Source organism: Lynx canadensis, chromosome C2, assembly GCF_007474595.2.
Source record: "Lynx canadensis isolate LIC74 chromosome C2, mLynCan4.pri.v2, whole genome shotgun sequence".
NCBI classification, from domain to species: domain Eukaryota; kingdom Metazoa; phylum Chordata; class Mammalia; order Carnivora; family Felidae; genus Lynx; species Lynx canadensis.
Window position 1 is genome coordinate 7,242,647 of NC_044311.2, and position 13,937 is coordinate 7,256,583.

Below are 13,937 nucleotides of genomic sequence, written 5' to 3' on the forward strand. Positions count from 1 at the left end.
TGGGGCGCCTGGGCGGCTCAGTCGGTTGGGTGTCCGACTTCGCTCGGGTCATGATCTCACAGTCCGTGAGTTCTAGCCCCGTGACGGGCTCTGTACTGACAGCTCAGAGCCTGGAACCTGCCTCGGATTCTGTGTCTCCCTCTCTCTCTGTCTCTCCCTTGCTCACACCCTGTCTCTATCAAAAAATGAATAAATGTTAAAAAAAAAAAAAGATGGAAGAAGCAGCATGCAAAATTAATTTTAATAATATGCCTAACTTGATATATCCAAAATATCAGGTTAATATAATAATAATATAATTATTATAACGTAATAATATAACGATTATTAATAAGTTATTTTACCATATTGCTGTAAGTCTCGAAATGTGGTGCACGGATTACTTAACAACACTGGTCAATTCTAGGCTACATTCCCAGCGTTCAAGAGGAAACGTGCGTCTGCCAAGACAATAAAGTGTTTAACGGAAAGTTATTCCACACTGCTTCCGTTTTTTAATACAAATTAACTAAAATTAAATACAATGCAAAATTCTGGTCCACAAGCACACGAACCACACTTGAAGTTCAATAGGCACGGAAGGCTCCAGGCTACCTTATGGGGCAGGGCAAGTCTCTACAGCAAACGAGCTCAGCTCAAATCTCGCACCAGACCTTGCAGCTGGAGGGAGGCCTCCGCGCAGACGCGCCTTCAAGCTCAGGGCAACCGCGGGCCCTGCAGTTCTGGACGTCTCCGCTAGGTGGCACTAACGCGAACCCGTTCACCCGCTCCAGACCGGCGGCGTCCAACCCCGGAAGCGAAATCCCACGGTTCCGTGCAGTTCCTCCGGCTTTCTCCACCCCCTCCCCGGTGCATCCTGCCTGTTCTGGGGTCCAGAAGCGTGTTACAGGGCGGGATGGGCGGGAGAGCAGAGCCACGGCCTCTGCGGAGCAAGTGAAGAGCTGCGAGAAGTTCCCGGGGCGGCGCGCCTAGCCACGCAGGGGCGGTGGGAGCGCGGGCCCGGCCCCCGACGAGCGCGGACGGCAGAGCCGCCGCCTGACCGCGTGGCGCCCCACCACTGCGGCCGCGTCACCCTCGCCCCCCGGGGTCGCCAGCGCTGGCCCGAGCTCCTACTGACGGCACACTGAGCCCGGCGCACTTGCCGGCCTCGTCTCCAATGATTCAGAAGTCACGCCCGGCGCTGCTGCAGCCTCAAGATGTCGGAGACAGGGTGGAGACGCTTATGGTAAACTGCGGGGAGTGGAGGCAGGGGTTGGCCGCTCCGGGACCGCTGGCTCGTGGCGGGGTGGGGGGGGGATATTCTGGAGGTTGCCAAGGGTCAGCGGCCCTCTGGGAGCCTTTTCCGCTCTCCAGATGCGCGCAGAACAGGTTGGGGACGTGGCGCAGGAGGGATGGATTGACTAAGGGAATTGAAGAGGGTGGGGCGAGGGAGGAGAGCAGTTGCAGCCCTCCTTAGGACCGGCTGGCGAAGGTCTCGCTGATGTTTGATGTCTGGGTAGAGTGGGCAAGGAATTGCCGGGGTCTTGAGGGTGTCGGCGAGTGTGCCCGCGCGACACTGAACGACGTGAGAGCGCTACCGGACGTTGCTTTTGAGTTCGATTCCCAGAGTGACCGTGGTGGGGAGGGCGCTCGGGCAGGTATTTGGACCGTCGCAAAGACCGCGGGTAGCAACAAGCCTGAGAAGAGGTGGCTGCTGGAGCGACGTGGGTCCACTGCGCCCGCGGCTCGGGCGGGAGATCACGATCTGGGTCTCCGCTTCCCGGCCGGCGGGGAACTAGAGCGGCAGGCCTGGCCGCGGGGCCACGCCCCCTGCGTCTGGATTGGCTGCAGTGGTCGTGCCGCCGGGCCTCCATTGGTGGAGACGGAGGCGGGGCCGCCGGAGTTACCGCTCGCGGGGTGTGCAGGCGGGAAGCCGCGTGGTTTAGCGCTGGGAGGGGCGGGGGCGCTGTCCGCCCTCACCCTGAGGTTGTGGTTTCGTCTACCAGCTCTGGCGGGCGGGGTCAGAGGTGTTTTGTTTCGTTTCTTTTTTAATCCTTAATAAAGGTCACCACTGGGGTTCTACATCTCCTTTCAGCTCTGACCTCGAGATCTGAATTGGATTTACGATTTAATTTTTTAAAGGGGAGTAAATTGCTTGGGGAATCTATTTACTATCTGTTTAAGTACTTTTTTTTTTTTTAACGTTTTTTCATTTTTGAGAGACAGAGACAGAGCATGAGCGGGGAAGGGGCAGAGAGAGAGGGAGACACAGAATCCGAAGCAGACTCCAGGCTTTGAGCTGTCGGCACAGAGCCCGACGCGGGGCTGGAACTCAAGAACTGCGAGATCATGACCTGAGCGAAGTTGGATGCTCAACCGACTGAGCCACCCAGGCGCTCCTATGCTTATGCTTTTGTGTACTGTGTATCATTTGGTTGTTTTTGCCCCGGTTCCTCAAAAAACCAAATTGTTACTCCTTGTTGTTAACTTGAATAACTTGAAAAGAAAATCAAACATGCCTTCAAAGGATGTGCTTGCCATAGGACAAGATCTTAAGCCTATTCAAATGAAAAGTGTAAATTCTGGTTGTTGTTTTTTTTTTTTTAACGTTTGTTTATTTTTGAGAGAGGGCGAGTGTGAGTGGGGTGGAGGGAGCAGAGAAAGGGACAGAGAATCTGAAGCGGGCTCTGGGCTAAGGGCAGAGCCAGAGGCAGGGTTCGAACTCACGAACTGTGATATCATGACCTGAGCTGGTCAGATTCTCAAAGGACAGAGCCACCCAGGTGCCCCAATTCTGTTTTTCGGTTTTTGTTTTTTAAATAATGCTACTACGTGTGTGTGTGTGTTTTAACTATTAGAGGTTAGTTTATACTGCTGGTATATATTTAGCATCTGCTGTGTGCTAATGGACCTGGAAGTTTACAAAGTTAAAGAAGTTACGGACTCTATTCTTTATTCAAATATTTATTAAACCAATAACATCTCCAAGCTTTGTGCTGTGAAAATGAAGACATAAAATAGTTGCTACAGTGGGGGGAGGGGGTGTACTTGGAGCATGCACGTGAAGGACAGCAGCCTGAAAACAAATTCCATACAATACCTGTGAGAGCCTTCGGGAAGCCGCACCGCACCGAGAACTTCTCAGAAGCTGTAAGCACCTTGTCATTCCTACAGCCTTACTGGAGCAAAGGGCTGAAGGGAGCCTGTCCTGGGAAGGGGCGGGCTGAGCCCACTAAGCCTTATCCTATGGAATTGTGCTCAAGGGAGAGCCATATGCAGATTTCCTGTAGATGACATGACTCATCCATTTTTGGCTGTGGGGCCCCATTTTGACTGTGCACCAGGCTCGGTGGTCGGTGCTGGAGGTACCGTCGTGAACAGGACAGCTAGTGGCCTCTTCTGTCCTCGACCCAAGGGAGGTGGGCTCAGGTGCAGTGGAAGTATTGGAGGAGGAGCCTGAATGCCAGTGGGGGGCGGGGATTCGGGGCTTTCCCACAGCAGGGGAGATCTGGGCAGAGGCCCCCCCTCCCCCGGATGAATCAGAGGCCAGAGGAGCTAGGATGGGGTTTTCGGAGGCTAGAGGAAGGCAGAGGATCCCTTCCGGCTGCGCCCTATGCAAGAGGGAGGAGGAGGCTGAGAACACAAGCCAAAAAGGAAAGCAGGGGCCCCTCGATTCATGGGAGGCCTTGTAAGCCTAGCCAGTGGCTTCAAGCCCTGTGACTTAGGACACATTCATAACCGCTGTGAGCCCCAGTTCCGTCTGTAAAATGGGTTTAAAGACTTAGCTTTTCAAAGGGCCGTGAGATCTTGAGGTGCTATGCACAGATGCCTCATCCAGTGTTGCTCCAGTTCAGGGGAGGGTGGCCTCGTCGGGCTGAGGCTGGAGGTTGCCGAGGAGGCCACTGAGATCCACGGGGGCAGGCTCTGGGGACACTGAGGGTCATCAGCCGGACTCAGTCCTGAAGCAGTCAGTACAGCTGATGGGAATTTGGAGCGGTGGTGGGGTCCGGAGCTGACCGCCAAGAAAGATTTCCTGAGACATCTTCAGGGCAAAAAGGCGCACCGGAGCCTGGAGGCCTGGCTATGGTCAAGCTAGGGTTGTTTTTCCCTCCAGCAAAGTGTTAACATCTTTAAGACCGCAGGGAGTTCCTGGAGAACTCTGCCGGCCTCAACTGTCAATGGGCTGCAGGTTATAAGGAAATTTAATTTTATCTGCCATTTCCTTCTGCATTTGCTGAGGAGTCTTACGCGACTCCCAAATGGGCTGCTGGGATATCTTGTGGGGTGGAGTGGGGGCAAGAGTGTGGGCAACAGTTGGCTGGGTTTCCATTTTGGAGCGTGAGCTGTAGATGCCTGGGGGCGTTTGGGGGAAGTGCTGGGCTTGGCCGTGGGCGTTGGTGTGCGGGCGTTGGTGTGCGGAGTGTGGGTGAGGTGGCCCCCCGAGGGGCTGTGGCTGGAGGAGATAAGAGGAACCACCACCACCCTGGCTGAGGGAAAAGGCGAGGGGAGCCGAAAACCAAGAGGCAGCCAGCTGTTTGAAATGTGTCCCAGAGGAGGCCGAGTAAGAGTAAGAGAAGGCCCGGGGTGGGAAAGGGATCCTTGGTGAGCGTGAGAGGGGCACCTTTAGCTGGATGGCAAGTCGTGGGGGCTGAGGGGTGACCAGCCAAGAGGGAGGGGAGGTGATGTGGCATCAGGCTGGAAAGACGGGGGTTCGAGGCTCACTGCCAGGCAGAGTAGAGGATGCCAGTTGTTTGTGCCCTTTACACATGGCTTCCAAGTTATCGGAAGGAGCAGGACACCCCTCCTGGCGGGACAGGGAATGGTGTGCCGGCAGACCGGTGAGGTACACATTTTGCTTGGTCGTACGTGTTGTCTTACTAATTCTGTCACCCCTTCGATATTTTGCAAGCCGTTTGAGCAGAGTTATAACCTCCAGTATTTATCATCTGAACTCATTTCGTCTCTTAAGTGGGTTCAGTTATCATGGGAGACCTGCTCGTCTGCTAGAAACGTGGAGTGATCTCTGTCCCCTGGGGGACAAATAACCACAGGTTACAAACATTTTCGTTCTGGGTTGGTGGCTGTGTGTGTATAACCGGTGACTTCATCTTAATAGCGTCTTAGGGCCACAGCGTACCATTTATTGAAAAATAATAGTGCAAATGCCATTTAATGAGGAGAGAGAAGGAAGGTCTTTTAGGATGGAGTTTGCCCAGTGTCTCCTTTGGAAAAGAGGCCTTTTCTTCCGTGGTTGGGTTTTTTAAAGTGCCTTTGTCACACATTTGTGATCGAGCGGATTCTGAGGCAAGCTTTGAGACCTCTACTGTGTCGGGCTCAGAGGAAGTACATCTAGCCCTTGCCCCTTCTGGTGGTGCCTCTAGATTAGCCAGCGTGTGCGACTGTCCTGGTTTAAAGGAGAGCCACCAAACCCGGGGGTGGCTGCTGGTCTACTGGACTGTCTGTGATCTGCTTAGGTGGCAGGGAGATGCGTGGATAGGAGAGAGAAAGGGAAAGCTTTAAGTTAAGAAAGTTCATAGGTTTTTCAGGAAGTAGCCCATGTCTTACATTGAAACTGAACTTGCGGTTTCATTTCTCTGTCTTGCTCCTATAAATATCTACAGGTTTGATAACCAAGAGACCCCGGTGACCTTGGTTCAGACACTCCCCTTCAGTTGACTTTGCTCTGTGAAGATAAGGAGATGGCCAATAACTTGTCTCTAGCTAGACCGAGGGAGGTGTGGTTGGGGGCCTGATGTTCCTGGCTCCTTCTCAGCACTAGGGCTGGAGAGATCCCAACAGCAGGATATTATGTTCTGCACAACATGCCAGCACCGTGCATTCCTGGGAACACCTTTCCCTTCTCTGAAGTGGGAAGGGAACACAGAGCACCACCGGACGGTTTTCTAAGCCCCCCTAGAGAGCAGTTGACTGGTCTCGGGTGGAGAAGGCTGAGGCCCGTGGCGACAGAGTTGCTGACCCAGCGTTCTCTTGCCCTGCAGCTGCATCCGGTGATCAAAGCTTTCCTGTGTGGCTCCATCAGTGGGACCTGCTCCACCCTCCTTTTCCAGCCCCTAGACCTCCTCAAAACTCGCCTGCAGACTCTCCAGCCCCCAGCCCATGGGTAAGGCCTGCCGCCCCCCATTTCTTTGAGGAACTGGTTTCAGCAACTTCTCTCAGACACCCGTGCCTCTCAGCGATGTTAAGTCAATGCCCATCCTGCTGGATGCTTCGAGAGAAACACAGGCCAGGCCCAACTTTTCGCCCACCTTTTCTTCGACATTTCCTGTTAATTGAATGGGGGGACATTCGCATTTTCTCGTGCTAGCCTGTGATGTTTTAACTGTGCTGTCTGCTACGAGACGTGTGGGTGGTTTTCTGGAAATAATACAAATGTTAAGTGGCTCTTTTATGCCCCTACCGGGCCTGGCACTGTGGGAAGTATACGACACGCATGCAAAATGGGAGCTCATCCTTCCAGTGTGAATGGACAGATCGACATGTACGCGCCAAACCACGAACGTAGCCGAACTCGGAGTTACCCCAAGAGGTGTTGCCGAGACGCCCGAGCGTTCTTAGGAAAGAAGTCCCGCAAAGCAGTCTTTGGGTGGGGAGCTCTTTTACGAGGATGGGGGTCTAAGTCATTTTTTTTCTCCTGTGTCTCCGTTCTGTCTGCTTTCAGATCCAGGCGTGTTGGGATGCTGGCTCTTCTCTTGAAGGTGGTTCGCACGGAGAGCATTCTGGGCCTTTGGAAAGGGATGTCTCCTGTAAGCTGCGTTTTGGGTCTTCTCTTGCACCCTTTGCTGTAATAGCCAGCCATTTCTCATGCACCTCACGTATCCTCTCGTTAGGATAGGTGAGCGTCCTACGAGGTCGTCGGTTGGTCTCCTGCTGCTAGCTCTGAGGGCTCGGGGAAGGAAATGGGACGTCTGTATGCCCTTTGGGGGCAAGCGGCAGAGCAGATGCAGCTGGTGCCCTCAGCTGCCAGCATGTCCTTGTCCTTGCCCTTCAGAGCACACAGGCCACACCTGCATTTCTTTACCTGCCGGCTTTCCTGGCCCTAGGAAGTCACTTTGCCGGAAGTGCCAGGGAATTAACGCTCACCCAGGCCCGCAGCAGCCCTTTAGTCGACGGAAGATGACACTGGATACTTAAAACTCTCGCTCACCCTCCTCAGATGGCGGGGTAACAGGGAGGCGCCCTACACCAAGATTCCCAGAGTTCCCCAAAGGGATTGAGTTGCCCGGGGCGGTAGTGGCTTAGGGAACACGCCCTTTGTCAGCTGCCTTCCCTCCTGTCTCTCACTTCCCCTTTCTCTTCTTGGTGTCCCTCCGCACCTTCAGTCTAGTCACGCAAACCTTGGCCTTGTTTTGGGAAAAGCCGGCTAAGACGGTGTCTTACTGTGTCAGCCTTTGACTTCTTTCCCCCCCTCTGACGTTTTCTGCAGTCCATCGTGAGGTGTGTCCCCGGCATTGGTATCTACTTCGGCACCCTCTACTCCTTGAAGCAGTACTTTCTGCGAGGCCATCCACCAACCGCCCTGGAGTCGGTCATCCTGGGAGTGGGCTCTCGCTCAGTTGCAGGGGTCTGCATGTCACCCATCACTGTGATCAAGACCCGTTACGAGGTGAGTCTGACTGCTCTAGGCCTCAAGGCTGGGTAACCAGAGGCACTGGACCGCCGTCCGATGTCCACCCCCGATTTAGAATCGAAAATAGAGGCTGCTGTGGTCTGAGAACCCAAGCCACGTGGGAACCAGAGCCTCCGGTGCCCCGGTAATGCCACATACCCTGGAGTCGCATTGGTTGTTACTCCAGCCCGGGACCGCCCTGCCAGCCACTGGTCCTGTGCTTCCCTTGCAGAGCGGGAGGTATGGCTATGAGAGCATCTACGCAGCCCTGAAGAACATCTATCGCAGCGAGGGGCACCGGGGACTCTTCAGTGGCCTGACAGCAACACTTCTGCGTGACGCACCCTTTTCTGGAATCTACCTGATGTTTTACAACCAGACCAAAAACATCATGACCCACGGTACGGACGGTCGAAGGTGTGGCGGGGAAGAGAGAGCTCCGGGACCGCAGATCCTCCCTGCTTCCTCTGCTGTGCGACACTGTTTAATGTTCTTAGCAACTCCAGATTCTTGGCAGAGTTTTAGGAACTGAGCCATGTCAGGTGCTGGGATGCAGTGGTGGTCATGATAGACTTGGTCCCTGCCCCCTCCAGTTTAGAGTCTCTTATGGCAGAGTACTGGTAGTACTAAAATTCTTGAGTGGGGTAGGCGGTGAAGGAAAGCGTGTTTCGCAGAAGTCCTGCCATAATACTTTGCAGAGTTACCCCATCTTTAGATTGCTGGGTCCTGCCCAGGGCCTCCTGCATCAGAAGCTTTGGAACAAGACCTGGGAGTCTATTCCTCAAGAAGCAGTTGGTGGGATTCTCATCAGACAAGTCTGGGAAACGCCAGTAGGGTAGGAGCTGGAAGGAAAGTACCATTTCACCTCCATTGCTGTGTTCCCAGTTAAGAGTGGTTTTGAGCCTCTGTTGGGGTGGAGAGAAAGGTGCCAAACCTCAGGCGTTCTGGCAGACCCACCCCACCAGCAAGCTCATCTGGATACGACAAGGACACAATCAGTGGGCAGCAAACGTTCACCCAGGCGGAGCCAGGTGCTAATGGAAACACGTTCTGTGGCATGAACCTGTGTTCAGTAAGGGGTCTCTGGATAATTCGAGAAAGGATATGCAACCAAGGTCACGTAAGTGGGAAAGCTGGCATGCCATCATGACAGTGGTGATCAGGTACAGTTGGGGTGCTTTTTAGGAGGCTTCCTGCTCCGCCCAAGGCACCGGGGGCCGTGACACTGCAGGTCACAGCCTTCATTTTGCCATGGAAAGTTAGGGCAGTAAGGGAGCTTGGATGTACACTTTTGATTTCTCTATATGTATAATTGTTTATTCCCATCTGTTTAAGAGCAAGTTGCAGGAGTGATGCCCCTTTACCCTTAAATATCTCCATGTCAGGAAGCTCATGACATTGGTTTGACCCACTGTGGGCGATACTAACTTTATATCACTTGGACAAGATAGTGTCTCCACTGAAAACTCACTTTTTGTTTTGTCATTTGTAAGCGTCTCAGTGGGGAGATATCTGGAGTCTGTATGCATCTATATAAAACATCCTGTTCCTTTCATTCATATGTTTTAGCCCATGATTCTTGCCCGAATGAATTATGATGGCGATAGTTGTAAAAAAAAAAAAAAAAAAAAGGCGATTTTTAACTCACACTACTCCATCTACACATAGTGTACCTTTAAATGTCTATTTCTTAAACTTGTCTGAATCTACATCCTTCTAACTTTGGGGAAGGATTAGTGGTCAACTTAGTAGGGATACTTCCCAGTTGAGTGTGGGATTTATTTGTAACCGAATGTTGCCTTTGTCCTATTTCAGACCAGTTGGATGCAGTCCTTATTCCTGTTGTAAATTTCAGCTGTGGGATCTTTGCTGGTATTCTGGCCTCCCTGGTAACTCAACCTGCGGATGTCATCAAAACTCATATGCAGCTCACCCCAATGAAATTTCGGTGGATTGGCCAGGCGGTGACCCTCATTTTCAAAGTAAGGCTATGGACTAAATATTGGTTCTTACTGGGGTTATGGCTCTGTCTAGAGCAGTATCTTGTGCCCTTTACACATTAGAATCACTTGGGGAGCTTTAAAACGTCCCCACTCCCTGGGGCGCCTGGGTGGTTCAGCCGGTTGAGTGTCCAACTCTTGATTTTGGCTCAGGTCATGATCTCACAGTTCATGAGTTTGGGTTCCACACTGGCGGTGTGGAGCCTGCTTGGAATTCTCGCTCTGCGTGGTTTGCATTCTCTCTCTCTCTCTCTCTCTCTCTCTCTCTCAAAATAAATAAATAAACTAAAAAAGAAAAGTCCTCACTTCCAGATCATAATCTGGGCTGGTGATATCTGAATGCCTGGGAGCAGGTGAAGCCCGGATCAGTAGTTAAGTTCCCTAGTGATTCCAAGGTGTTGCCAAGGTTGAAATCACTGCTAAAAACCTATGGTTGGTTGCGGGGAGTTTTTGGTGGTGGGTGGGGGAAACTGACTACATTAGGACCACCAGTTATATTCGTTAAACTTGGAATTGCTGGGCTCCACCCCAGACCTATTGAATCAGGTGAGCAGGGAGGGTCTAGTCATCCGATCAAGGACCTAGGAGGAACCAGAGTCCCCAAAAAACCGCACAAACACATTATTTTGTTTCTAGAAATTTGCTCTAGAGGAGTAACAGGCGTTTTGTCTCTAATTCTTATATTACGAAACTATGGAAAGAAGCTCCCTCCAGGCAGACAAATCATCATAAAGGCACCTGTTCCTCTAGCCTGGAGCCAGGGCCCGGGGCTTGGCATGCAGACTGAGGTCTGGGACTCAGCCGCCAGCTGGCGCTTGGTGCCTCTGTGAGCTGTGTAAGCTGCACAGCGCTATAGGGCAACCCTTGATGAAGATTTTCAGCCGAGAAACGCATTCCCCTGGATAAAGCAAGAAAGCTTCGCAAATGTGCCAAAAAAACCCTCTTCGAGTTCACTGCCTTCTTGGGTCCATTATTCATACTCTTGGCATTATCTATAAAAGTCTGAAAATGAAGACTCAACAATGGGGTAACGGAGACCCTAGCTCTTGTGTGCTAGGGGCGTTCATTGTATTGCCGCTTTGCTTCCAGAGTGTTGACGTTCATTTTCCTTGTAGGATTATGGGCTGCGTGGCTTCTTCCAAGGTGGCGTCCCCCGGGCCCTCCGCAGAACTCTGATGGCAGCAATGGCATGGACAGTCTACGAGGAGATGATGGCCAAGATGGGCCTGAAGTCCTGACCGAGAGGGGCCTGGGGACAGATGGGCTCTGTTGCCTTGCCCGGCTCTTGCCAAGGGCTGCTCCGTCTCACTGTCCCGGAGTTAGAGGATGTCCTGTCTGGAAAGCCAGGCAGCTACGTCACCTTCAGTTACCCAGTTTGAGTAGAGAATAGATGGGCCCGACTCAAGCCTTCAGGATCTCCCGAAAGAGGTGTTACTGATGCATACCGCGCGCTAGGGAGTTAGGAGAGGGTTTGCCCATCCTGCAGTACTTCTTAAAAAGGGGTTTCTGGAGAGAGCTCTGTCAGGTGGCTCCGCTTCACCTACACCCACCTACACCAGGCTGCCGTTTGGATCTGTCCTTGGGCAAGGAATCGCACCGCCAGAGAATCCGCGGACTGGCGCTGCGGCCGAGGCGCTCCAGTGGGGGAAGCCCATCTGCTGGGAGAGGGGTCCTTGTCACCAGGCTGAAGGCTGTGTCTGGGGTGCTGTTAGGATGAGGGGAAAAAAGATGTTGCTACTTAACTGGTGGTTACTTAATCACCTGGAGAGCCTCTAAAGAAGTGGGGACAGTGGCTTCTTAGCCTCTAAGTGTCCAAATAACGTTTTTTTGTTCTTGGCCTCTGCCCTGTTTTAATTCTGAATTGTTCTGGCTTTTTTTTTTTTTTTTTTTTTTCTGCTGCTAAAATTCACATAAATAAAGTGAAGCACTTTATCACTGAAAACTGTTTGGAAAACCTCAATAGTGTCCCCTCTGTGTTCTAAAATAACCAAATTAATCCAAGGCGGCTGGCTCTTGACCCATATAGGTCCTTCGACCTAAACATCTTTTAAAAAGCTTTATTTCACACATTGTACCATCCCCTCATTTCAAATAAACCAATCCGTGATTTTTGGTAACTTCACTGAGGGGCTCAACCATCACTACAGATCCGTTTTAGAACACGTTCAGCCCCCAAGATCTCAGATTTAAAGATCTCATTCTGAGCCCCAGCCGCTGGGAACTATTGATCGCTTTCCATCCATCACTTGCCTTTACTGTGCGCTTCCTATGAATGCAGTCGTACAATTTGTAGTTTCGCATCTGGTTTCTTTCGCTTAGCGTAACGCTTTTGAGGTTCATCCATGTGGCACGTTCAGCACTGTCCTTTGTTGTGCGCGTGGCCACATAACATCGTACTATCCATTCCTCAGTTGAGGACTACTTGAATTGTTTCCACTTTGGGGCTCTTAGGAATAATGCCACTGTGAACGTTCACGTACAAGTGTTTGTGTGGACCTAGCTTTTCATTGCTCTTCTGGAAGTATGTGCCTAGGAGGAGAACTGCGGGATCATGTGGTGGCGGTGTTTAACCGTCTGAGAAACTCCCAGACTCCAGACCATCCTCCGTTCCCACCAGCAGTGCGGAAGCGTTCTGATTTCCCCACATCCTCCTCCACACGTTATTGTTTGTTTTATTTATTGTAGCCACTCAAGTTGGGTACCCAGGCTTTTCTATCAACTTTTCAACTTCGGAAAGAGCCATACGTAAGAAAGCAGACAGCAGAAAGAAGATTGGTCTCCTGGTTAAGGATATGGGCTGTGATCTAGGTGGCCCAGATGGAAAGCCTGGTTCTCTACTTATTTAGACACACTTTGCAACTGTTCCTGTAAAGCGGGGATCGGGATATTCCCTACCTCCTAGGGTGATGGTGAGGGTTAAAAGAGCAGATGTTTCTGCTGCACTGTGGTAGGTTCCTGGGGCCGCACAACCAGTGACCAGAAATTGGGTAGCCTCTGGCAGAAATTTGTTCTGGAGCCTAAGAGTCTTCAAGTCAAAGTGTCAGCAGGGACATAATTTTCTCTGAAGGCTCTAGGGGAGGACAGTTGTGGCTTCTGGTGGTTGCTGGCAATTCTTGACACTCGTCACTCCAATCGGCCTCCGTCTCCACAAAGCCTCCCGTCTGTCCATCTGTCTCTGTGTCCAAATTTCTTTGAAGGACACGAGTAACTGGATTCGGGCACACCCTACTCTAGAAGGACCTCCACTTGATTATATCTGCAAAGACCCATCATCAAATAAGATCACATTCATAGGAACACAATTCAACCTGTGATGCATATAAATTTAATGATGTTTATACTTTAGGCTTTAGGTTGAAATGTCCCATTCAAGGGGCACCTCGGTGGCTCAATTGGTTAAGCTTCTGACATCAGCTCAGGTCATGATCTTGCAGTTCGTGGGATCGAACCCCGTGTCCGCTCTGTGCTGACAGCTCAGAGCCTGGAGCCTGCTTTGGATTCGGTGTCTCTCTCTGCCCCTCTCCTGCTTGTGCTGTGTCTCTCTCGCTCTCAAAAATAAACGTTAAATAAATAAATAAATATCCTATTCAAAATAATGGAGGAGTATGGGAGAGGGCAGAGGAGGATCCTAATCTCAGTGACCCTGAAGCCACCAGGGCTTGGTGACCTAGGTGCGGGAGGCCCTGTGCTGGGGAAAGTAGGAGGTCACGTAGGACAGATGTGTGCTGGGACAGGAATGGAACGCAGGCCAGTCACTACAGGCCTAGGTATAGTGTCTGCCTCCTAAGAACTTGGGTCCTGAGTTAGGGTGTTCGGGTCATCTTTGACCCTCATCTTGGGCCAGGGGAGCCTAACTTGTCAGTGGGGAACCTGCCAAGAGCCCCTGGGAGGGGAGGGGCAGAGGTGAGGCCCAGAGGTACAGGCTTCCCCCCAGTTCGCTCACCTTCTACTTGGTTGGTGAGTTTTGGCCACCAGAGTCCCCTTCCATGCTCATTTGTTCTTTGGGGGCAAATGAGGTTTGGAGGAACAGTCTAATTTTCTCTAAACATGGGGTAAAACTGGAATTTGCCCTTAACCTTGATTCCAGAGGGATGTGGTCCTGGACATCTGCATATTCCAGGCCCCAAGAATTTGTCTTTCCTGCAGTCTGTCACAGCTATTAAAGTTTGTGAGTCTCAGCTGGCTTTGGAAACTCTGCCCGGTGCCTCTTTAACAAGTTGACTTGTTCTTGGCTGCCTCAGACTTCAAATTATTTAGAGGCAGAGCTTTGTGGAAGCAAACACTTGTCTGGCCACTACAGATAAGGCCTAGTAAGGCATATGGGCCCAAAG

The 13,937-nt window shown here is 51.7% G+C and overlaps 1 protein-coding gene across 1 annotated transcript; it reads left to right on the forward strand.

Moving 5' to 3' along the window:
- Nucleotides 1–776: 776 nt before the first annotated feature.
- SLC25A38 (solute carrier family 25 member 38) lies at nucleotides 777–11,566 on the forward strand. The gene is made up of 7 exons (XM_030329426.1): nucleotides 777–1,225; nucleotides 5,979–6,100; nucleotides 6,659–6,743; nucleotides 7,424–7,603; nucleotides 7,839–8,007; nucleotides 9,422–9,588; nucleotides 10,722–11,566. Exons 1-7 carry the CDS (start codon nucleotides 1,157–1,159, stop codon nucleotides 10,842–10,844), a joined length of 915 nt encoding a protein of 304 aa, XP_030185286.1. The 5' UTR covers nucleotides 777–1,156; the 3' UTR covers nucleotides 10,845–11,566.
- Nucleotides 11,567–13,937: the final 2,371 nt, after the last annotated feature.